Below are 26,713 nucleotides of genomic sequence, written 5' to 3'. Positions count from 1 at the left end.
CCGCCATTGCCATGGAAAGACGCCATCACACCAGATTCAGTTAAAGATGAGATCACGTGTAGTCAGACGAGAGATGTTTAATCACCCTAATCACCTAAGTGTGGATGCGATTTGGTCCAAGAGGTGTGTTGAGGCACTGTGCAAGGGCTCTGAGGAGCTCCCACTCTGTAAAGGGGGCGTTATAGGGTTCACTGTGGCGTGTAGTGAACGAGATGACTTTCCATCCGCCGTTTATTTTTTTTATTTTTTTTAGTTTAAGGGTGCTCAACTACTGAGGTCATTAGCGCCCAGTCACAATTGTAAGAGCACATAGAATGTAGTAAAACTCAAGGGGGGGGGGGGGGGGGGGGGGAGAACACCAGAAAGTTCTTACAAAGATGCAGATAAAATAAGTGAAAGAGATGTCTTTGGACAAGCTAGTCAATGTAATAAAACTAAGAACACGAGCAGCCGCTCGAGCGTTATCAGCTAAAATATCCTGTAAAGTAGATGGCAGAGACAGGACAACACGAGATTGACTAAAACGGGGACACGACAATAAAACATGGCGCACCGTCAATGCATGACCACAAGGGCACTGCGGGGCTGGGTCACCAGAGAGCAGGTAGCTGTGGCTAAACCGGCAATGCCCAATCCGCAACCTGGCCAGAAGGACCTCCTCTCGCCGAGATGGTCGGGAGGAGGTCGTCCAAGCAGTTGGTAACGGTTTCACGGCCCAGAGCTTGTTTCCTTGAACTGAGGACCAAGTATCCCACCACAATGATAAGCTTCTTACATACAAGATGTCAAATGACGGGACACAATGGGAGGCTGGCCGAGGCAGGACGACTGCAGCCTCATTCCCACGCACTCCTACATGGCCTGGAACCCACAGAAAGCTGACAGGAGAGCCATCATCAGCAAAAGAATGGAGGGACTGCTGGATCTGTTGCACCAAGGGATGGACCGGATATGGAGCTCCAAGGCTCTGAAGAGCACTGAGTGAATCAGAGCAGAGTACGTACGATGAATGGCGGTGGCGGCGGGCATACGGAACGGCCTGATGGAGAGCAAAAAGCTCGGCTGGAAACCTGGAACACTGGTCGAGGAGCCGGTATTTAAAGGTGACGGCCCCGACGACAAAGGCACAGCCGACACCGTCGTCAGTTTTGGAGCCATCAGTGTAAATAAAGGTGAGACTGGCAAGTCGCGCACAAAGTTCGACAAACCGTGAGCAATACACTGCAGCCGGAGTACCTTCCTTCGCGAGCGAGCTGAGGTCGAGATGAATATGAACCGGAGCCTGGAGCCAAGGTGGTGTCGGGCTCTCACGCTCTCTGAAGGTGGTAGGGAGGGCAAAATCCAATTGTCGAAGCAGGTGACGAAAGCGGACTCCAGGGGGGCAGCAGGGCAGACACGTACAACCCATACTGACGGTCGAGAGAATCGGCGAAGAAGGACTGATAAGAGGGGTGGTCGGGCATTGACAACAACCGGCAGGCATACCGACAAAGCAGTACGCCGCGCCGGTAGGTCAATGGTAATTCGGCAGCTTCAGCATAAAAACTCTCGACAGGACTAGTGTAGAAGGCTCCGGTCACAAGACGTAACCCCCGATGGTGGATAGACTTAAGATGGCGTAAGAGGGATGGCCGAGCAGATGAGTAGACGAAGCTCCCATAATCCAGCTTTGATTGGACTATGGACCGATACAAGCGAACCAGGACAGTGCGATCCGCTCCCCAAGATGAACCACTAAGAACTCTGAGGACATTAAGGGAACGTGTACAACGGGCAGCCAAATAAGAGACGTGCGGAGACCAACAAAGTTTCCTGCCCAGAGTGAGCCCTAGAAACTGTTTCCACGAATGGGAGAACAATGGGACCGAGATATAAGGATGGCGGAAGGAACGCTTTGTATCGCCAAAAGTTGATGCAAACCGTCTTCTCGTCAGAGAACCAGAAGCCATTAGCCACACTCCATGAGTATAGGCTGTCAAGAGAACGCTGAAGGCAGCGCTCCAGGAGGCATGTTCTCTGGGCACTGCAGTAGATCGACAAAAAGAGAGCCTGAGACATTAGGTGGAATGCAATCCATAATTGGATTGATCGCTATGGCAAAAATGGCTACGCCCAAGACTGAGCCCTCCGTTCTCCTGGAGGAAGACATCTGACAATACGGAACCCACACATACCCTAAACTTTCGATCTGTTGAAAAGTAATCAACAAAAAGGGGCAGGCGACCGGGTAGACCCCACCTGTGCATAGTGCGGAGGATACCTCCTCTCTAACAGTTATAAGCCTTCTCCAAATCGAAGAACACGGCTACATTTTGGCGCTTTCGCAAAAAGTTGGTCATGATGAATGTCGACAAGGTCAGAAGGTGGTCAACAGCGGAGCGGCGGCGACGAAAGCCGCATTGAACATTGGTAAGTAGCCGTCGAGATTCAAGAATCCAAACTAACCGAGCGTTAACCATGCTCTCCATCACCTTACAGACACAGCTTGTAAGAGAAATGGGGCGGTAACTAGAAGGAAGGTGTCTATCCTCCCCGGGTTTGGGTATAGGAATGACGACGGCGTCACGCCACCATTTGATGGTGCGAAAGGCTGGTGGTGGTGGTTAGTGTTTAACGTCCTGTCGACAACGAGGTCATTAGAGACGGAGCGCAAGCTCGGGTTAGGGAAGGAATGGGAAGGAAATCGGCCGTGCCCTGTGCGAAAGGCTGGGGCAGGAGCGCGAGCACAGTTCTGAATGAAGTGCTCGGCAGTCGCGTATGCGTCGGTAGAGAGTACGCCATTAATGTTAACGCCAGGGACATCTGTTGGGTTCTGAGCTCTGGTGCCCAAAATGGCGTCTGATCTTCGTCCATACTTGGGAAGGCGATGTATGGCACCCAATGGTCTACAAGTACCTCCCAACACCCCTGTTTGTCATTTTGTAAGTAGGCGAACGCGGGCACAGAGCCGCTTAAAGGCTATTAGGTGCTCTATGGTAGAGTGCCGCTTACGTTGCTGTAGAGCTCGCCAACGCTCTTTCATTGCCTCAACGACTTTCAGCGACCACCAAGGGACAGTCTTTCGTTGGGGGCACCCTAGAGAACGAGGAATCGTTTTCCGCCGCAGAAGCGATCATTGTAGTAACCTGATCTATCACAACATCGTTGTCACCATGTGGGGGAGATTCAGCGGTGACAGTACAGGTGAAAGCTACCCAGTCTGCCTTGTTTAAAGCCCAGTTGGCTAGGCGTCCATGGGCATGACGCTGAGTGACAGGAATATGGGGAAGTTGGTCATTACCACACAGGTCGTCTTGTGCTCTCCAGTGGATAGATGGGAGGAGTCCTGGGCTGCAAATTGATAAATCAATGGCCGAGTAACTACAGTGAGCCACACGAAAATGTGTGGCTGCCCCAGTATTTAAGAAGCAGAGGTCGAACTGAGACAGTGAAGTTTTGACATCCCTGCCACCGCCAGTAAGCATGGTGCTGCCCAACAAGGGGTTGTGGGCATTAAAATCCCCAAAAGTAGGAAAAGTTGAGGGAGTTAATCAGTGCAGGCAATATGTTCAGGGGTACCACACGATCTGGCGGGAGATATACGTTGCAGACTATTTCCTGCATCGTCATTCTGACAGCCACATATTCAAGAGTTTGAAGGGACAAAGGTTTTCTACATACCAAGTTCAGGACGTAAACACAACCTCCACCTGACACTATTATATTTGCTACAGTTCTTTTAATATCCCCTGTAGCTGTGAAGGACAAGGGTCCGCATTGCTGGGAACCAGGTTTCCTGGAAGGCAATGCAGAAAACAGACAAAGCTTAACAGTGTCCATAGCTCAGCCAGGTGGACAAAACCGCTGAAATTCCACTGGAGGATGCCGTGATCGTGAGACTGGGAAGGCATCAAACAATGAGGCAGTTCACACCTCAGGGTCACCTGCTGCCACCGAATTATTTCCTGAACAGGCCATATCCATTATGTTTGAGTGTCTGGCGAGATTTAGGTCAGACTCCAGAATCTTCACATCCTCAGGCGCAGAGCTTGTAGGCAACGGTGGTATGGCTGCCAAAGCAAAACCCTTTGTTTTAGGGGTCTTTCTGAATTTCCCTCTCAGATCCTTGGGGTTTCCTGGCTGCGAGGGCTTCACTGATTCAGTCTCTAGGACTGAACGATCGTGAAGCCTTATGACCAGCTGCTTTTGCGCACTTCGGCCACTGGTGGGTGTCATCTTTCCCACTAGCGGAAACTGGAGTATGGAGTGACCCAAGGGACCCTTTCCTAGCGACAGGAGCCGAAGGATACTTCGGCTGAGAAGTGGGGACTGGTGACCCCGATGATTGGTGGGACAGTGCTCCCGAGGGAGGTGGTGCAGGAGCAACAGGCAGCGAAGTGCCCACAATCAAGGGGGCAGGTGTAGTCACGGTTTTGAGAGCCATCTGGAACTTGCACAACTGATGGGACGAGAGTGGCGTAAAAGTGTGTCTTAGCCACAGGATGTAGGTGCTCAAATTTCCTCTTAGCCTCTCTGTAGGTCAGTAGGTCCAGGTTTATTTTATTCCATGATATTCCTTTCTTGCTGTAAAATCCTGCAGTCTGGTGAGCAAGGGGAATGATGCTCTCTGCAGTTGACACAGATGGTAGGTAGGACACTGAGTATTGGGATGGGATGGTCATCCACAATCTCGACGTGACGCTGGAAGCACAGCAGGAAATCATATGGCTGAACTTCCAGCACTTAAAGCATCACATTGGGGAAGGAATATATGGCTTGACATCACAGCAGTGGACCATCACCTTGGCCACCTCAGGTACTGTGTCACCCTTGAAGGCCAAGATGAAGGCACTGGTGGCAACCTGATTATCCATCTGACCCTAATGGGCGCGCCAAGGAAATGAACTAATCCTCACTAAGTTGGCGCGCAGCTCATCGTCAGTCTGCAAAGGACAGTCCCTGTGAAATACGATACCCTGGATCATATTTAAGCTCTCACGTGACGTGATGGTAACAAACATCCCAAACTTGTTACAAGCGAGTAATGCTCGTGACTGCACAAGGGATGCTGTTTTGATCAAGACTGGCCCAGATCTCATTTTGGACAATCCATACACCTCCCCAAACTTGTCCTCTAAATGCTCTACAAAAAACTGAGGTTTCATCGAGACAAAGAAGTTCCGATCAGCTCTCATGCATACGAGGTACTGAGGCGAATAAGGTTCTCCACCAGCTTTAGCCTGGCGTTCTGCCGATAGTGTGGCCAGAGAGGGTAACTATTTAGGATCTTACTTCCTTGCATTGTGCTGAGACTGAACGCTTAAAGACTGCTGTCGTTTGATCACGAAGTAATGACGTGGTACGCTTAATCGCGCGTCATCCGCTCTGATGCCACCCACTGACCAGGGGCCCTCCCCACAGGCGCCACCGAGCCGCATGAAGGGCCACCTGTCAGAATGGCCATTGCTGGGAGTCCCAATGCCATAGAGTGACTCAACTACTCTTTGGCGTACGTGGGGAATTAATAGTGCAGGCGTCAGCAGAGCGATTCCTGTGTAGTCAGGGAGCTACAACCAACAGGGTACAAGGCGGCCCCGCCACAATGGACTGGCTACCGTGATGGATATGAGGTGCAAAGAATTCCACGGTCATCGTCGGCGCAGAAAACGGCACTGCATAGTGGGTGAAGGGAAACGCACGCAGGAAGGCATCCTCGCTAAAGAGTTGGAATATGAGCGTAACTGCAATGCCACGACGAGTAAGTGGACTGAAGATCTCAATGCATGATGGACACGAACACGATGCACCATGTAAGGCGCCGTTCCCTAATTGGCGCTTCAGGAAAAGTTTGAAAAATGGACGTAAAACCTTACAAGGGAGCATCACAAAGGCCGAAAGGTGAGACTCCTTTCGACAGGCAGGAATACCTGAAGCCTATTCTAACCCCCAGGCCCCCAGGGAGGGCAAAGACAGTAGCAGACAGGATGACGGAGCCCTCTGTAGCTTTATCTGCTCAGAAAGATTACTGAACATTGGAGTGCACGTATGTCGCACACGTATGTTGAGAATTTCGATTATTTTCCTATCAAATCCTATTTTATCTGTAGCAGTGCGGTTTAACCATTTTATCTGCTGCTTTCTGGAAGTAGATAAAAGCAGTACGCAAGTTGGCTGCGCTCTCTAAGAGGCCTCTGGTCTCTTGGCTGCCAATACGTCCGTCATCCTACATCGTGGGGGCGTGGATTTGAGTGTCCCGAGGCTCCAGATACTCCAGCTTTTAGTCAACTCGTAATGACCTCCCGCGAGTATTTTGTAGTCTGGACTGGTGAAAGCAATCTGCCCTATGTTATCGGCTGCAGTGATTTTAGTGTTCTTGGGATTAGCGATGATACCGTACCCGATAATTATACCAATGGTGCTATACCTCGCAGCACCGCTAGTACAAGCCAGAATTTGCTACAGAATTCCAACACCCAACACACTGTACCCAGTGATTTGTGACTGACTTTCGGACTGGATCATTATTCTCATCGCTAGGAACTTATTAGTAGATTCCTTTTCCGCCCCTCAGAAGCCTTAAGCATCACAAAAGAAACGACGCCCCACTGCAGGTTTGCGAACTTTACAAAGCCTTCGTCAAGAGCGAGTGCCACTCTGTAGAACACAAAGAAGCGTAATTTGCCGCAATAATCTGACTTGGCTGTGACATATTCAAGTTCTTGTGCCTGATGTGTTGTTTCTCATTGTTTTCGCGTATCGTTTCCGTCCCTAGCCGTGATGCCATAACCTGTCGTTTGCTTCTTTGAAGTCAATAATTTTGGCTTTACCATGTTATTGCATCAGTGTTATTATGTGTTCGCTTACCTGCCTCGTGAACCCTTGCAGTAGGGTAATATTTTGGCCTTAGTTTTTACCATGCAACATTTTCCTTCGCATATTCTTTCACACAGTTGATCAATGCTGTCTTACCTTCCAGGATCCACCACAGGATCACAGGTCTGCTCTGCTCTTTACATAGTGTCAGTATATTCCAGCTCTGCGTTATTTTTATCTTTGATTTTAGGATCGTTAAGTAGGCTCCAATGAAGTTACTATAAACAATGATACAACACAGAGTGATCTGGCAACTCCGTGTTCTCGTGTAGACTGGTGAGTTCATCTCTTCTAGACGCTTAGTTAGAGTTTCAGCTCCATACAACCATCACGTGACTCGAGAGCGATATCAGCGAAACTGTGTTATAAAAATGGAATAGCGGAATGTAGATCGAAGCTATGCCATCAAGTTTTGCGTTAAACTTGCTGAATCTACCAGCGTGACCTTTGGAAAGTTGAAACAGGCCTATGGAAAACGTTCGTTATCAAGAGCACAAGTTTTCCGCTGGCACAAATCAATTTTGGAAGGGCAAGAACACGTTCAAGATGAACCTCGCCGAGAGAATAACTCTCAAGGCTGAACGTTTGCATGCTCATATGCGATCAAACCGATGTTTAACAAGAAGGAAGATGGGTGACCTGATGCACATTTTCACCGTACATCAGATTCTGATCGATGATTTGCAAAAGCAGAGAGTGTGGCAAAATGGTGCCGAAAAACGTCCGATATGAGCAGGGCAATAGAAGAAACTTGTACATTTATCATTTTTAGAGGATTGCCAATGACCGCAAATGGTTCAGTCGCGTGATCAATTCTGAATTTTGGATACGCTCCTGAGACCGCGGCAAAGTGAGGAGTGGCACATCGTTACATTTCTTCGACTGAAAAAGATCTCGAATGAGCAAATCTGAGACCATATAGTTGATCTGCTTGTATGACGGTTCTAATATTGTACGTAAAGAATTTGTTCCTCTAAGAAACTATCAACCAAGTGTTTTATGAATATGTCCTTCAAAAGCACAAGAAAAGTGTAAATTGAGAGATTCTACATTGCAGGCAAGCGAATGTTACATCATGATAATGCCCCATGTCACACTGCCACTTCCTGTATGAAATTTTTGACATCAAAAGGGATTCTTGTTGCACAGCCCCCTTTCCATCTGACCTGTGTCCTTTTGACTTATTTAAAAACTGAAAGGACGTCATTTTGGAATTTTGCCGAATGGATCTGGCCGAAAGTAGTTGATATTGTTTGAAAAAAAATAAAAACTTGGGTGGATAAATCTGCCTTATTACTTTTCTCATATGTCTCTTACCCGGTGGATTTTTGCGTTGCATGAACACGGACATGCTCAATGATCAGATAAGGCTTTGGGACAAATTTCTGCCAGGTATATTTTCTTCGCAAGTTGTGATACTTACATGCGGCCCAACCGCCTCTCAGCTTGATGTGATGTACAAATAAAGCTCTCTGAGTATTTTAACTGCCAGGTGTCAATTTGAAGCCACTGAAAATTTTCTATCTCAACGATATAATTGCTTTTGTATGTTTGATCTGTGTTAGTACACAAATTCGCCGGCGACAATCGGTGTGTACGGATACTATTTTTAGTCTAGATATTTATGTGGTGAAAAATTGTGTGTTTTTGTTTTTGCACTGTGTGTGTGTGTGTGTGTGTGTGTGTGTGTGTGTGTGTCCAAGGGACCGTAGGCGATAATTTGAATGCCTAGGAAGTCGGTTGCGATACCGCAACCTGTTTCGGTAACTGTCAGCGGCGTGCATTGTACCGTCTAAACAGCTGTGCCGGCTTCTTTCCAGAGTTTCAGTATTGCTTCATATATACATACTAGGTTTCCAGTAGTAATTCCTTTTATCAGGCTGTCTGCGGCTGCGGTACGAACATTGCTGGAACTTATCTTAATCTTTAATTCGTCTGTTCGCGTTGACCATTACAAGGTTATCAGATGCGTTCCTGTAATCTTTTATTCCGTTTCGTTTACTCGGTTTGAACGATGACCGTGTTAAGCCTTGTGGTTGTACGAGTTTTGCTCTATCACAGACAAGGAATGCTTGTTTTTCCCAGTTTTGTATGGCTAAGTCTTTCTTTGTGAAGTTCATGTCCCTTTTACCATCTAGCAAGTTAGTGGCCCTGCTAGATCTGCGTGTACATTGCTGTTTCTTTTCTAGTTTATTCTGAAGGTTCTAACGCGTTCTCAAGGCGCTCTTGGTCCTAGCCATTTTCATTGATTTAGTACAGTCATTCTAAGTCTGGTGTTCACAAATTTCCCGTTATACTCCCCGCGTCTGTTCCTAGTCCTATTTTTTTCAGTAATTCCATAAACCTGCAGTTTGACGCCGTATTCTACAGTACTTTGTGTCTCTTTGGTATTATGTTCCTTGTAAGGTGTCACTGGCGTTTCGCCGTTGTGCTAATCTCTTGCGCAACATTCTTTTGATCGTACGTTTCAGCATCTTAATAGCAAGTGGTTTATCTCCATCTATAGTTTGCAAACAACCGTGAAGTGTATGGCAGAGGGTACGTCGCATTGTAAGTTTCTTACAGTTCCATTCACGTAAAGAGAGCGGGAAGAATGCCTCTGTACGTGCTGTAATTGTTCTAATCTTGTCCTCATGGTCCTTGTGTGAGCGACAGTTTTGGAGTTTTAGTATATTCCTAGAGTAGCCATTTAAAGCTCGTTCTTTACACTTTGTTAGTAGACTTTCTCGGTATAGTCTAAGTCTTAAAGACAGAGTCTGCTCGTCCAATTTTTTCAGTATCGCTGTGACACTATCACGGATCAAATAAGCCTGTGATCATTAATGCCGCCCTTCTCTGTACGTGTTCAATATCCTCTTAGACCTGTCTGGGACGGGTTCCACATGCTTGAGCAGTATTCTAGAATCGGTCACACAAGTGATTGTAAACAAGCTCCTTTGTAGACCGATTGCGCTTTCTCAGTATTCTAATAAACCGAAGTCTATCATATGTATTATCCATGGCTGAACCTATATGATTATTCCATTTCGTATCCCTGTTAAGCGTTACATCCAGGTATTAGTAGGAGTTGGCAGATTTTAACAGTGACTCATTGATATAGTCATAGGATACTATGTTATTCATTTTGAGAAGTGCAAAATTTTACATTTCTGAACATTTAAAGAAAGTTGCAATCCTTGCACCTCGCTGAAATTTTATCCAGATCTGACAATATTTGTTCAGCTTTATTCAGACAGTACTTCATTATGGATAACAATCAACGAAAGCCTGATTTTAGTATTAACATCGTATGCAAGGTCACTAATATACAACATGAACAGCAAGGGCTCAACACACCCGAAGTTACTCCATCCAATGTAACATGTGTCGTCCTACCTGAAAGTCTTCAATCTAGTCACAAATTTCACTTGATACCCCTTATGATCGTAATTTTGACAATAAGCGTAGGTGTGGTAACGAGTCAAATCAAGATATACTGCATCTACCTACCTACCTGCCTGCCTGCGTCCAAAGCTTTAAGCAGGTCGCGTGATAAAAATGTGAGTAAGGTTTCACACGATTCTTTCGGAATCCACGCCGGTTGGCATGGAGGTGGTCATTCTGTCCAAGATATCACACTGTGTGCGCTCAGAAGATTTTCTAAGATTCTGCAACAAATCAATCTCAATGAAACTGGCGGCAGTTTTGTGGGTCATTTATACTAGCTTTTTGTAGATGGTTGTGACCTGAGGTTTCTTTTTACTGCTGGGCAAGGTTTATGTTCCAAGAATTTACTATAGAGTATAGTTAAAAGAGGGGGATAACTCAACCGCGGATTCAGTATAGAATCTGACGGATTCTATCGGAAGCTGGAGCTTTGTTCATTTACGATTTCAATTGTTTCTCAACACCACTGACACTAATACTTCACTCATTTTTAGTGTACGATGAGTATATTAGGACAATTGTGTTTTCGTTCGTAAAGAAACATTTAAAACCAGAGTTAATTACGTCAGCTTTTGCTTTGCTACCCTCGGTTTCAGTTCTTGCTTCATTTGGTCCGGGATGGACACGAACTTTGGTGGCACTAACAGCCTTTTATGTCACCAGAATTTGATTTTTGTGAATGATTATTTGACAATTCACGCATTGCTCTCTTGACAGCGAAATGCGTTTCATTCAGCATCTTTATCTATAGTCATATGCTTCGTTTTACACGTAACATGCATAGTCGCTGTTTCTTCAGTTATGGACTGTTCTGCTGGATACGTATCTATCCAGTGCATGGCCAATTATCCTTTTAAGCTTAAGCCACAGCTCCTCTACATGCTCCTGTCCTGCTGTAAAGTCTTAAGTTTCTCCTTCAGACGTAACGCTCAGGTGTTTTCTTGTCCGTACATGTGATCGTGATGCTAATTCTGGTCACACCGTGTTTACAAATAGTTTTGATAGCTGTATATTGTTAATAGCAACCTGGTATCTTTCAGTCGGTGCCAGGGTATATTTAGACAGGTTTCTGAACATCTAACGTTGTCACCTTACGCAACAAGTACTTAAACACCAGCTCACGACTGCTAAATGCCATCTCTTGTCGCAGCCATACCCAGGAAAGGCATCGAAATATACTGGACACGCAACTGGGTGACTTATCCTTAGGCTATTTGAGGCAGTGATAGTTACTTCTGGGCTTTAGTGGGAACGACGTTGGTCGTCCTCTTTTGCTGACAACTATTTCAAGAATGTGGTAGCAAGAATAAAAATTGTTAATTGCACTATAATTTATTCTGCATATGTAATCACATCTTTCCGCACTTAGTCGGGCTAGATAATGCTAACTTAACTCTGGTCAAAATTTTGATTTATGACTCCAAAGAAATACTTTCAGTGTTAAAGCTGTTGTATTAAAATGCACCCCGTCATGATACTTTTTCATATATATTTTGTATCAAGTTCTGAATGTGCAGACATGTTTAACGAAACTAGTCTGAAGAAATCCTTCCTAAGCCCTGTCCTCTCGTCTTGAATTTTCGCTTGGTCGAAATAATTTCGATTTACAGACACACTACGCATATCACGTCCCTTGCGACCCGACCCTGTCTTTCGCTTTTCTTTATATCTGTATTACTTAGGAAACAGCTTCGTGTGATGCTGTACCTAGCATAAAGTTCTATCTTTTAGCAAAGTTTTGGCCCTTTTTGATGAGCTATTATTTTATTGTGTTTCATGTGAATTACATAGGCAATAAATGGAAAAGCGCTTTCAACAAAACAAGCATTTGTGTGTTTAAAATTATTTCACAATGAAGTAAGAGGCCTATTTTTTGTGAACTAAAATCTGGATGTTCACTAGAAACTCAGTTCATTACCATCTAAGTTTCGAAGGCAAAGGGAAAGGCGTCAGCTCCCGAATGTAAACATTGAGAGTGGGTCCAGTTCTTCCCAGTTCGTTTGGCACATTCCAGACGCAACTAATAGCCTCTCATAAGTGATCAGAAGATTCGGAACACACAATGATAAATAATCTTAACAAACAAGAGTAATATAAGGCATGCCGCAATGAAGCAGACATTCTGTCGTCAACAGCAGTGTGGGATTTGGACCTTGTAGTCTGAAGTGATTGGTAGATCCATTAAAACGTAGGGATGTGCGCGTAGGAAGTCTAATGTAAATTCCTCAATTTTTTCGGTGGACGAAAGATCCACTTTATATATTTTATCTTTGTATTATTTAATACATATCCCAAAATTCACCATGAATACCGTAGCAGCAGGTGCCTCCGCATTTTCACTTTCATCCCTAGAATAGACTGACCACACTGCGGCACATTTCTGTTCATCGCAATAACCGCTCTCTTGAAAGCCGTTTTTACATGTATCTCACCTGGCGGATAGCCAGAGACCGCATGCGCTGTATGTACCAGGGAGCGCAAGAGAATACGGCATTGTGCAGGGTAATGACAGCTCTCCTTAAGTAGGTGTCAGATTTCAACTGGAGGCTCTACACGTCCTCTGCGCATCTTCATTTTTCTGTATGTTCGCCCCTTCCTGTGTTGTCCATCTGCCAATTCTCTTCTGCCTCCTCTTATTAGGCCTGCCAGTGTAACTGAGTAGACTTGCAATAGACAGTGTCTTAGTGTAGCGTTCTCTTCATCCTAACCGTGATATCCAAAAAATGGTAAGCTGCGTCTTTTTCCACTTTCATGGCTAACTGAATGTTCGAGTGGAGTGAGAACACACATGGGAGTAATTGTCTATTCCCGGAGCCACACCACAAATCTGTAAACGTACCGCCAAGAGGAGGAAAGAGTTTTGATCAGAGTATTTTTCCTCTAAATCGTCCATAACAGTTGGCTATCATGGGAGATTGTGTGTATTACATGGTGACTGTCCACATGCTGTAAATACAGAGTAATAAGAAATAGGTTTAGCTGAGCAAATGTTTAAACAATGATACATTGTCATCGTCAAACTTGTTGCTATCAAGCTCCAAAGTGTCTTGTGCAGCATCCAAGCTGAATGATCCGTTGGTTTTCAGCGTCAGTAACTGATATGCAAAATACCCTGATTTACTGTTGGTTTAGTTGCGGCACATCTATATCAAGTTAGTGTTCATTGTGGGAGACGAAGTGAACAAGATTTATATTAGAAAGCCATATCGTTCTGAGGAACTGATCACACCCAAATCATGCCAATTGCCAGCTGCAACGTACAGTACATATAGCGCTCATATGTTTCTTAATACTGGATGGAAGGTGGTAGTTAAGGGTAAGTTAGTAGCTGTTTTATTTATGGCTAGTTCATAGAAGTAGCCAGAGCAGAGACATGTTTACCACAAATTGTTTAAAAATGTAAAAACCCTTTAGGTGAGGAGTTGATAATGAAGATACATGTAAAATTGGAAGTGTGTTTCAGCCCGTCTCCATATAAACGCCTATTATACTTTGGAACCAATCTAACAGTTTAAGTTTCCTGGTACGTTTTATCCTACTTCTATCCTGTGCTTTGAAAAGAATGCATACAGACCAATTTGTTTTAGTTTTATTTCCCATCAGCGAACTTTCACATTATGAATAAGCTCTTTCCTGTGTGGATAAGTGAGTACGTATGTACGGGTAAAAATTCTTTTCTGGTATTGTGAAAATTTTCCACTGAGTCCTGTTCAGACATTTCTTTTAACTTGTGTGATGTAGTTACAGTCATCCTGCCTGCTTTTAACGTATTTCACTTGGTCAAGCACCCAACGGCTCTTAGTTTTTCGATTGGTCCAGCACTCTCCCAGCACGTAAAGGGGAGGACCCCGTCGACCAACGGCCGGCAGTTTTTTAGACACTTCCTCTGGACGATGTCTTTAGTATCTCGTGCTCCTCTGCGCACTCTCATCCTGTGTTTCAGTTTGGTCGGAACTAAATTTTCGTTCTGCAAAGTGTGCAGTTATCGCTTTTACTTGTATTAGCAGTCAAAAGGTTCGCTCCAGAAAGGCAGTCTATTCTGCGAAGTTTCTCAGTTTCAAGTGGAATGCTTTGTGCTAAGTGATGTTGAACCGAGCCCTCAGCATGATCGTAAGCTGAATTCAGAAATTGCTTCTGTGATCACTACTTGATGCATCCTTCCATCGTGATAATTATTTGAGTAAATTTCGCTTTTCGCCAACACTGAGTGCGATCATTGTACGGAGTTACCACTGAGTAACATTCGACATCAATTTATCGCCTTCAGTTAATTAGCTTCAGCTTCTCTTTTTTTACTTTGATCATTCCAATCGTGATTCCATTTCGTGCGCCTATCCAGCCTGAACCATTACATCTGTAGTACTGAGCATGTGATTAAATTTTGTAGTTTCCCACTAGGAAAGTGGTTAATCGAATAATTGAGTAAATTTAATACCCATACGCATATTCAAGCGTCACAAATTTTGTTGTATTTTTACGACTTGATCCTCACAATTGTCCACCCACTGTACACTGATTTAATTGCATCGAGCCAAATTTGCTGATCATGAATACCTATATGGCTCCGAATATTCTGACAGCAATTTATCAAAATTGACTCAGTGTAGTTGGTTGATTTCTTTTCTGTGGAGCTATCTGTGAGTAGTGCATGCTGCATTAATGCGTTGTACAAAATCCCTGGTAGTTTTCTGACATGCGAATGCTCATGTCTTGTGAGTCTCAAATCTATTTCGTTTCTTGATCTATCCATAGTCCCTCCCCCTCCTGTCCCCATGAAGTCCATGTGCTGACAAAGATAATGTTAGTGGTAACCCCTAACTTAGGATATCATGGTTTTTCTTGATTCACAATGTGTGCTGCGAGAGTGAAAGATTTCACCGACAATGAATTCGTTTTTAAATGATGTGATTCTTCTCAGCCACAGTCAATGCCCGCCCTATTTCTGTTTTACGTGTGAAATCGCTAACAGATTACTGCGTTTAGTAGCATGGCGAGATATCCTTCCTGTATAGTCATGTAGAGGTCTCTGCTCTAATTTCAGTTGCTCATTTGATGAATGTACCGTACAGTTCATAACAGATTTTCAGCGGGACTTTGCATGAGAGTGCAGAGTGCATTGGGACAGAAAATTTTACTTCCCCAAATTCTACGAGTCATCAATCTCTTCAAAAGCCGTGGTATATGGCGAGAATACGAATCAAACAGGAATATAGGGCCCGCTTTTAAAATAGCAAGACGTATGAGAGAGAGAGAGAGAGAGAGAGAGAGAGAGAGAGAGAGAGAGAGAGAGAGAGAAATGTTGTGGAACACGCACTTTAGTTCTACTAACTGTTTCGGAGTACCAAAACTACTGCGTCTGGATTGTTATGTCCAATAACTTTCTTTTATACGAACAGCAATGACTTAAGATTTATAGTGATCAAATAAGTTCATTGGCCTATCGGCAAAAATAGTGAATCTGAGCAACGGACTCTTGTCAGTGCCCAGCCAACTTAAAATCTAGCAATTCCGTTTCGTAATTCATCAAAAGTGATATCAATAGCACGTCTTGTCAGAAGGTATAGGCATTGTACCTCAAGTAGCAAGTAATCTTATTTGCGCGGTATTAAAGCAGTTTTACGAATTAAAACGTCGTTAAATGTACAGTGTTGTATCTGGTGTTGTAAATACGAATGCAAATCTCGGACCTGCAGCAAGAGGTCAGTGTCTTACCACCAGTGGTACAGTAACATCGATAACAACTGATCACGGCGACGGCTAAGGAGCAGAATATTGTGACTGCAGAAAGAACATCCACCTGGTTGGCAGCGAATTTGCTTCCAAGGTGTGTAACTCTTATCCTGTCAGATAAATATTCAGAAGTTTAAGGAGCTTTGAAATTACCCTGCCTGAGGTACAAATACATTGCTCGCGGTTAACGCTTTGAGTCTGAACATACATTTAATTTTCACGTTTTTCAGAAAATTGACCGTTATAGTAAGCAGCAAATAAGAGAAGAAATTGGGACAGTACACAATCTACTTTAACGTGTGGTTTCACTTCGGATCCAGTGAGACACAGTTTTCCATCACCCATCATTTCATTAGCTGTATTTGAAAGCTGTTTCGCATTTCTCCGAGGCAATATTATGTCTCAAAACTTTCATAAATCCATAATGCCTAAATAAGAAGCAAAATTGGACCTAAGATTTAATACATTTCTATCAGAAGAGCGTTCTGCTCAAGTGGTTTCATTTCGAAACAACCCAAAAGCAGTAGTAGAAACGCAAATTTACGTTACAATAGGCTAAGATATATTTACTTTCTCTGTCAATTATATCAGTACCATCACTATAATAGTATGTGGATCTCTTAGAATCACGCCCCGACTCGTGCTTCGAACTGTGACTCCAATGTACCATATTGTTAGCAGTATCTCAGTGTACTAAAAGGGCTTTCTTGCAATAACAGTGGTGGTTTCATGCTGAAGAATCTGATACTGAAAAAATATAATGGATAAAATGATTGTTTTAGGGAAAAAACTGATAAAGCCTTAAAATTCAACAAGGATAGCAAATAACGGAATTTTACTTGTGCTTACACGGCATGGTAGGAAGAATACACGATTAAATTCGTAAATTTGTGAGTATACGTAATGTGAAATCTAGTACACATATCTGCCACCTTTGGTAACAGCAATACCTCTGACCCAGCTGGACATCGAGTCGAACTGAGCTTGGATTAAAGGTACGGGTACGTCACTCCATGCTGCTTCAAACCTATTTTAGTATTCTTTAATCTTAGTAGCTAGTGAGTGGTGGGGGGCCAGTCCCTCGTCATCCCATGAAAAGGTGTTTAGTGTGAGATCTGCAGAGATGGCCTCTCTTGAGGTGGATCAGGAGAGCACGGCGAAATGTCCGTATGTCTGGAGAGCGGACTAATGTCCGGATTGGTGGATTGGAAGGAACGGTCCAACGCCCTGGCCACCCCGCTCTCCAGACATTACGCCCCCTTAGCTTATTTCTGTGGCTATATCAAGGAAAGAATCTTCGTCATACCAATTAACGGCGACGAACTGAAGGGTGCGATACAAGCTGCTGTGGGTACTGTGAAGAAACATGTTACGAAACACCTGGAGGGAACTGAACTAGAATACCGCCTAGATATTCTCCGAGCTACCAAGGGAGCACACGTTGAGATTTACTAACTAAAGTGGTTTTAAAAAACTACTAACACTAACCTATGTAACGGCTTCAAATGTAACATGTCAAACGGTTACTCAGTTTGAAATTTTTATAATCGGGGGAAGACTGCTCACCCTGTATTTCTCGGAATGGGATATGGAAGGAGCTAAGAGATTACTTGACGAGTGACTAATAACTTCATTGGCTTCAATTTTTAAGTATACGGTAAAATCCTTCACTACTCTTACTTTACACAGATTATGCAGAAAAACTACCCTGTGGTTAAGTTAGGAATTTTCATTATTTTGTTTTAATTACAGTAGTACGTTAGCTAAAAACGATAACGTGTTGCGGTTTTCGGCTAGTCGTCTAAGGAGTGTATTGTGGGAGATTTGCAGTGTTATTTCATTCTGCATAAAAAATGACATACGAAGCTGTATTGCTCCTCTGCTCGTCTCTTTTTACCGGTGAACTACATGCAGCTGGCCACGTTACTGCAGGCTACTTACTGTACCAGCTGACCGGCCAGTGCTGTCCCCATTAAATGCGCCGGTAGAGCTGTTGTCCCGTATTGTCGCCAAGTCCATGTGCGCGTAACGCACAGCACAAAACGTACCCTTATCGTACTTGACAGTACTCTAGACAGCGTGGATGCAGTCCCACGTGAAACAGAAATCCAAAGAGGTTCCAGCAAACGCGGAAGAATACATAATGCAATGTTTACATTAGATTTATTTTTATGATGAACGGATTATAGTATTAACTGTCTTAATACCGTAGGAAACTTCCACTAACGATCCACGCATTAAATATTAATTGTGACGACAAAGGAATTTATGTAGTAAAGAGAATAGTTATGGGAATTAGTAGAATGCATATAACTATTCCAATGTTTGCTATGGTTACCGATTTGTTATTCAGCGAAGAATAGCTTAATGGAGCTCTCCTCCCCTATCCATCCAGACAACGTCTTGCTATCCAAGTACGTACTTTTCCTAGATTACGATTTAAAAGCTGCAAAGAAGTGATTTATTCATTCACTAATCTCATGTCGCCCCATTTCGGTTTATGGCGTAGAAGTAATTTTTGAAGTATTAGGTGTCGTACCAAAACGTCTCCAGCCATCTAAATTCCCAATTATTTTGAGTAACCAGTTTCAGTTTTACATTACGCGATCTTCAGGCCCCCTGACTAAAGTGTAGGAAGAATCTCACCTCTTGTCCAGCCAAAATAGGAGCCAGCATTCAATGACGTATTTGCAGATTTCTTTTTTAACACAGCGATCCCTTCGATCATTAGGTGGAACAGTCGGCAAGCGATGGAAGGTATCGCAGCGTTAAAAAGAAATCTGCAGATAGTCTGAATGCTTGCTCCTATCTTGGCTGTATCAGAGGTATGATTCTCCTTACATGTCTGTCGGGGGCCTGAAGATGGCATCATGTGGCGTTGAAAATGGATGCTCAAATAACTGGATATTTAGACGGCTGAAGTCTTTTTGATTAGACATTTTATGTTGAACGGCCGAGGTCCCGCAACGATCTGTGGAAGGATGGACAATCAGAATATTAAATTAGTTTTAATTCCATCATGCCAAATTGACAGCACATCTACACTGAGGTTTTAAACTACAACATCTAAGGCGTTGAGTTTTTCGGGAACAGATTTTACTTCATTTTCACCCAAGAACTACAAGTCTTGTAACTGAATTACAAACCTCAACACCGTTTACTGCAGCATCAGTTGGCAGAAAGCATTGCAGTAGTAGCAGCAGCTGCCGTTATCGCAAGACCTTTTTAATGTTGGAGAAGATATCAATAGTACCTGTCGGGGACGTGTTGTCTCATTCCAGATAGCCGCAGGAACTAACTGCTAGAGATTAGAGATCGGCAGGCGCTGCGTGGACTATCTTATCACGGCACCCGTCTCAGATCATCGGATTAACTTTAAAAGCGTGGCAGCGTTCCCACCAAAGACACCACTGCTTTCGTGGCTGTTTTCAGCTGTTGCAGCTGGTCACCAAATTTTCATTCGTAAACTGTTTGCCCGGAGCGCGCGCTCGTGCGTGAGTCTTAACTGTTAGGAATCAAATGCAATTTTTGTTTTCGCTTTCAATTTAAGGAAACATGTGTCGGTTAGCACATCGAGGTATAACGTTTCAATTATCACTTCCAAAATTTTATGTTATTTGTTTGCAGGCACTTGCCTGCGGTAGTGGTGCACATTGGAATAACGTCGGCTCAGTAGCGTGGCACGCCGGGGAGCCAATAATAAATAGCACAGCCTATTGATTAAATGAAGTACGGCGCTGTAATTCATTTTTTTCATTTGAAAGGACCAAGGCTGCAATAACCCATAGTTAGTTCGTTGATTTGTGGGACGCACCAAACAGCAAGGTCATCAGTCCCAACGAATTAGGGAATGATGGGGAAGGAAGTCGGTCGTACCCTTCCAAAGGAACCATCCCAGAATTTGAATGAAGCGATTTAGAGATATCATGGAAGACGTGAATCAGGACGGACCGACGCGGATTTGTACTGTCGTCCTCCCGAATGCGAGTCCCTTGTGCTAACCAATGCGCTACCTCTCTCGGTAATAATCTATGCTGAGTTGGTGGAAGTGTACAAAGCACCATCATAGGACACGTATTAGGTGGCGCAGAATATGCTAATGTGGCCGAACAAGTCTAGAAGACTTAAGGACGAAGTGGCGTTCAGTCTCTCCAACTAACCAAGAACCGCAAGAGTCCGGCGTATCACAATCGAAGTGACAGTGGAATAAGTGAAAAATCACTTGCGAAACAGTTTTTTACGTCTTTCATAAATTTTTGAAGGCTACTTTCGCCACTGACTGGTTTACGCGACTGAACACAGGCAATCGGAAAGACCGCCTAACCTAGACAACAGCGGAAAATGTTGCAGCTGTGTGAGGCTAATCTAGAAGGCTGCTTTAGTCGCCTAACTGCCATGGACGAGTTCTACGTTTGTCAGTATGATCGCGAGACTAAGCAAAGAAAGCTGTGGAAACAGGTGGATTCAGTAGCGCCGATAAAATGAAAGATCCATCATCGGGACATACGATGTTTAGCCTGTTTTGGGAATGCAACGGTGCCATGCTAACATTTTTATTGCTTACCTTAATGACAAATGCTTTACACAGAACCTGCAAATGACTGCTCCGAACTACAATCTGTAGATGTCCAGTACCTCAATGACGTAGTTACAATGTACATAACGTATGACATGCGACTGATTGAAGGTGTTTCAGCAAGTCAGTTTTCTTAAGTTACTCCCCTTGACTATATGTGAAGTTTTGGTTCTGTACATCACATCAAGATGGCTAATCAGGGCTATTTTTTCATCAGGACAGCAATGTCTGGGAGGGGGGGGGGGGAGGAAGAGAGAGAGAGAGAGAGAGAGAGAGAGAGAAATGCAAACAGTGTTTCGCGTGGATTTTTAAAATAGCCTCCGACTCCAGTAGCCTCTAACTGGTTCCTCATCCCTTTGAATCACTTTACCCTCGAACGTAGCAGTGAAAGTTATTGGTACCGATAGCTCAAAGCACAACGTTAGGAAGAAAGTGATCCGTGTATTCTCAGCTTACTAACGGTTGGAGTATTCCAGGCGCACCGCATGCCTGGCGAAGTATTCATATCAGTAAGCAGCCAGCGCGCTAGTGAAAGTTTTGTTTCCTGACGTGACATTCCGGACGCAACAGAGCAACCGCCTCGTCTGCTGAGCTGCCTGCTGTTTAGACTGCACGTTCCGCATATCAAACTGAACAATTTAAACGTTGCACATTCTTAACTGTTTGCTAAAGGGAGATGCACTTAACCCAGCGAGTTCCCGATATTTTTATCCAATCATTTAGAACTTCGATAAGAATTTCTTACCGAAACACCGTCGTTTTGATATCTGTACACTGAATTAGGGGAATAAAACTTAGAACGCAGTTTGGATCCTAACTGATCAGTTTTCGCTTTTGTGACTGCTAGTGGTTGTTGAGGAGACTGCCATTATGTTGGTGTGTGGATTGTTTCCTGTATTTAAACAAAATATAGGGTGTTACATTGCAGCTTTTATCTAACTAACATGAGATTTAAATCTTGGAAAATAATCTCTGGTCTATACTTTCCTAGTCAACAGAACTGTAGTTTCCTTTTGTGAACTTTCGCGAACTTTATGCCTGGTTCTGGGTGTAATGATGGATTCAGTCTGCATCCAGGACATACGTGTCTGCACTCAGTTACTGGTAGCTATATTCTGCATTGACATTTCCTTTTTAGCTCTTTGGTGAAAATTTTCAGTAACTCGTGCACATAGTTATCACCACCAAGTTCGTGACAACTTTTGCATCGTGTCAGATGCATTTTACGCACCTTTGTTTTGTAATCAACTTGTACATCAGTAACTTTCTCTTTGCTTCTGGTCTGATGTCTTCTATGCTGACCTACAACACTACCACTCAAATTTCTTAAGTAACTGCTGCTTTCAGACAAATGTATAGAGTCTGTATCAATTTATTCCAATTCGGTTTTGATTTACTCAATTGTCTAATCATAACGATTAACAGCACTTCATTAACAGCATTTCATAGACTCTGTAAGCTCATTACATGGGTGCCAACTAACACTGCATATCGCTTTAGCACGAAACATTGGAAGAATTTATCACTGGCGCTATCTAATAATTTATGAGGAAGGGAGCTAGTTTGGACTACAATATAACGAAACTGAACCATCCCATCATGAAAGAACGACTTCTGAAATATACAACATGGGTGCCGATAACGGTGAAATCTGGCACTACAACTAAAATTATCGGAAGTACTATTCTCAGACCGTGTTCCTCAACAGACGGAACTAGTAAGAAATGCTTTTCTTGAATGATGCAGAATATACCAAATTACACGGTAATTCAGAAAGTTCTATAATAAAATAGTTAAGTGTAAACAACTATACACGAATTGAAGACCAAAAATTTCTTTGAAGAAGTCATTTTCGAGCGGAGGCTTATTTTACCTTTAAATATTTACCGAAATTAATGACCCTTCGTAGTAAAATGACTTCCTTCGAAAAATTTACAGCCGCTGTGTATCCATAAAGATTGAATGCAGCTGGATAGGTACGTAATAAAGAGAAAATGGGAAGTGACATATGGCGTGCTGGGATGTTCGGGCGGTTAAATAAAGCAAGAAATGGAGACTGTAGTATGTACTAGAGAATGAACAATGTTTTGACTGATGCTAATGACCAGAGAACTTTCTAACTGGGTAGAGTAGCAAGAACTTTTGAGAGGAAAGACCACTGAAAATTAGAAAGTCAACGCTTAAAGGGCAGACGTGAAACGAGATTTACAAATGGTTAAACTATTGAAAGCTTGTAAGTACAAAAATATAGGTTGCTGGACACATTCACAAGACCTGAGGAAGAATCATTACACTGAGGCTTTGCTGAAAGAACATGTGTGATGTGCGGCCTACTAATAATTTGATATTTCATTATTCAGAACACAAGCGAATAGTTTCAAAAATGCTAGAAAGAGCTCACGATTATTTTTGGTGACTGCTGACAGTTTGCACTGAAGTGTCAATATTTTCAAATTGATACGTGATCCCATATGTTGTCTGTGTAGCTAGGAAACCGTTGTGAGTGATGTACAAAAGCTGGCAGCAAACGAAAGCTGCTGGGAAAACAAAACCTGAACGAAGAAAATTACATTTTCTTGTGTAACTCATTCGGCTCGCCCAGCAATACACAACATAGGCGAAATTAGTTTAAAAATATTGTGTCCTTTGCCGAGGCGTCAAGCTTGGCGAATATGATACCTCATCTTCACCTCAGTAGAACCAGAAAATGAAGCTTTGCAACCGACTTTGTCGAGCAAGGTGGCTGAGGGTTAAAGACTCTTGACTCTCACGAAGACGTTCAGCTCTGTCTTTTTATTCCAATTAATGTTCTACATGATTCCAAGCAGCTTACGGCGTTATCTATATCTTCATCTGAATACGTACCCCGCAAGCTGCCACACGGTGCATGGGGCATAACACGTACCGCAGCTAGTCTTGCACCCTCAAATGAAGCGACGGGAAGGAACTAGTGTCTATATGCTTCTGTACAAGACATTTTTCTTTGTAGTTCACACGTGTAATACACGTGTAATACACGTGTAATACACGTGTAATACACGTGTAATACACGTGTAATACACGTGTAATACACGTGTAATACACGTGTAATACACGTGTAATACACGTGTAATACACGTGTAATACACGTGTAATACACGTGTAATACACGTGTAATACACGTGTAATACACGTGTAATACACGTGTAATACACGTGTAATACATGTTTGCGACATTAGAATCGTTCTGCAGTCTAATATTGGTTCTCTAAATTTTCTCAATAGTGCTTCGCGAAAATAACGTCTTCTATTAAGGGATAGTGAAGTGGCAGAACATTGCCGTAATAATCGCCTGTTTATCTAACCTACTGGGAACCGTTTTAGTAACAGGCCTCGATGTCTCCATGTAATCTGACCTGGTGCGGACCCCAAACACACTAACAGTACCAAAGAGTGGTTAGAAGAACTGTATGCAGTCACCTTTGTAGGTGAGCTACATTTTCCGACGGTTCTCCCAATAAACTGAAGTCCACCATTAGCCGTCCCGGCAACTGTGTTAGTTCCATTTCATGGCAGTTTGTAAAGTTACTCTTATTTTACAGACTTGACGAACGGCACTCCACTAGTACTGCGTCCCAACATTACAGGATGTGGGGACGATCCATTTCAATGGGACACCATTTCCAACCATACGCCTTTAACAATCCTAGCTTGTGGTCTTTCTGTTTACGTCGACCGAACGTTAAAACAATCTTTTTCGGATGACTTGACACCTCTTTCCTGAAGTAAATCGACCTGATAAGCTTATCACTTTTTTGGCGCGCCGTAGTTCTGAGGCCGCTTTAGTTATCCGACAATATGCAGACGATAAGACTATCTCCTGGTGCGAGTACTACAGTATCGATTTCGTGTAGTCTGGAATGTTTTATGCCGATAAACAGGGTTAGAGCTGACCGAACTCCAGTTTGAGGCGATTGCTGTGAGATTCCGTTCGGGTGCCTTAATCCTCTTGTGTTTTTGATACAATGGAAGTGAAGAATCTTAATTTGCGGGAAATAATCCTGATGTGCTGAATACAATAACTCCAGAGATCCACTGTCACTGAACTTTTTTTGTAAGGAACGTGAGTCTAGTCTATTTTAGTATTCTTTCACTACTCCTCTTTGCCACTTCACGCTTAACAGATGTCCAATTCTGAAGATTCTGCGGGTCCCCCAAATCTGAGGACCGAAACAGAGGGCGATAAAAAGGAGAAACTCCAGAAATCCAGCGGAGTAGTAGGGTTTTGAATGATGAAAAGACTGAAATTACCAGCCACAAATTGGTTATATGGGGTTTCGAGAAACATACAACCAAACTACTGAGTATCATACAGTGATGGAAGTACCCAATCGCACAGTTCTCCGCGACTTAATTACTAGTTTCGAAAGAGATTCAAAATTCTCTCAACACGGCATGTATCAATTCTGTATTCTTTGTTTTTCAGTTTGATGAGTCTGCCGAAGCGCATATTTCACAGCTGATTTGGGAAGGTCAAGCGCGAGCTAGACACTTTCCATTGTGTAAGTGCACGAAGCGCTCTCACTTCTTTCAAGACTTTATAGTATAATTTTCAAAGCGTATCGCTCCTTTGACAGTCCTACCCAGTACTCTGGAACTATCGCCTTCATATTAAGATCATTTAGTCGTAATTAGTAATGATTATGAAATATCTTAAAATTGTTTTGCGTGACAAGCTGTTTAGTCAGTTTCTACCATAACGTTAGGTATGGCTGTTATCACACTGAACGGACAAAGCAAGGTCTTTTCTATTGTCTACCTACAGCTGACATTTGCACCCAGGAAATAATCGCGTTCCGTTTCTCTTTCAGACAACCAATATACCTTGACAATATACAACGAAGTTACAAAACAAGTTTCCAAACTGTAGACAAATTTTCACTGTACCTACATGGTGAAATCACGTCCACGGACTAACTGAGGTCTATTCCATCCACGTAACCTTCACAGTTGTTTAACAACTCAGTACGTACAAGGTGAGACGAAGGACATTTAACCTTACACTTAGCTTCTTTTTACTAACTGTTCGAATAGTTTAATCATAATTTACGCTTATAACATTTTCACCGAAGCTCTTTGCTTCGATACTTCTAACTCCCCATTTGCTTCAAACCACGGGTAACACAGATTACATATGATTTCATTAGGCTGCAAATGATTTTGAACGCTTACCTTGTTGAAGAAGTCTTCAGCCGCCTGCGGCCCATTTTCGCCTGTAACAAAAGCCGGTATCAATAAGAGATCCCTTAGGTCTAAACACAAGTACTAACAAATTTCGAATAATTATATTGATTAGTGTAAGATTACGTTCAGTGTTCAATATACTAGCAAAGAAACAAGACCGCCATAAATTACTGTAACAAATACTTCACAGAAAATAAGTAGTTGATGAATTTTTTTCTTTGATGTGAGAAACTGATTTCTTATTGCATAGGCAAGTAATTTTTAAATATTCTCTACACATTTCACACACATTGTTTTGCGTAAGCAGACATTAAATGTCACATTTGAAATTGTTAGTTCAAATACTGACAAATGAAAGCTTATACCAGTGTTTTATGACACTTTAACCACAGAATTTGCAAAATATGACAAGAAAACTTTCAGCAAGCGTGACATTGACACTATTGTTTCCAGCATAAAGACGGCAAGCAAGCAGAATGTATAACGTTCTGATGCAGTGAAGAGGACTAGATATTACCACTTTTGTATGCATTTGTCAGTGTTTCGTACAATGTGATCGAATACGACACAGCACTGAAGAAAGAGGTTGGGAAGTTTATGTGGTTAATGCCACGGTCTGTAGATCTTTGACATTTAAGGGGGTTTTACTTTCGAATGTGTCATTGAATTCTTGTGCACAGCTAGATATAATAGGTAATTACAAAGATAGTATAAGTAACTTTCACCACACAACTTATATCGCCTGGGTCCATAATTTGTTTTTTCCGCTTCTGACAACATCGTTTTCGTGCCGTGAATACGGCAAAATCCAGCGTAGCTCTGTTTCGCGTAACGCTGCTTATGAGATCTTACAAAGCCAAGCTCTTACGATCTATACTAAACGTATTCTACAGAGTACCACTGCGG

General features: G+C 43.1%; 1 protein-coding gene across 1 annotated transcript in view; it reads right to left on the bottom strand.

Annotated features, from left to right (window-relative positions):
- Positions 1-26,713, bottom strand: part of LOC126336634 (protein bicaudal C homolog 1) — a 282,230-nt gene that overhangs the window by 198,740 nt on the left and 56,777 nt on the right. Inside the window, exon 2 of the mRNA XM_050000527.1 lies at positions 25,796-25,836. Coding sequence (XP_049856484.1) covers positions 25,796-25,836 — 41 coding nt within the window. The remainder of the gene's footprint in view (positions 1-25,795; positions 25,837-26,713) is intronic.

Source organism: Schistocerca gregaria, chromosome 2 (assembly GCF_023897955.1).
Source record: "Schistocerca gregaria isolate iqSchGreg1 chromosome 2, iqSchGreg1.2, whole genome shotgun sequence".
NCBI classification, from domain to species: Eukaryota; Metazoa; Arthropoda; class Insecta; order Orthoptera; family Acrididae; genus Schistocerca; species Schistocerca gregaria.
This window is presented reverse-complemented; position numbering and strand designations above follow the sequence as displayed.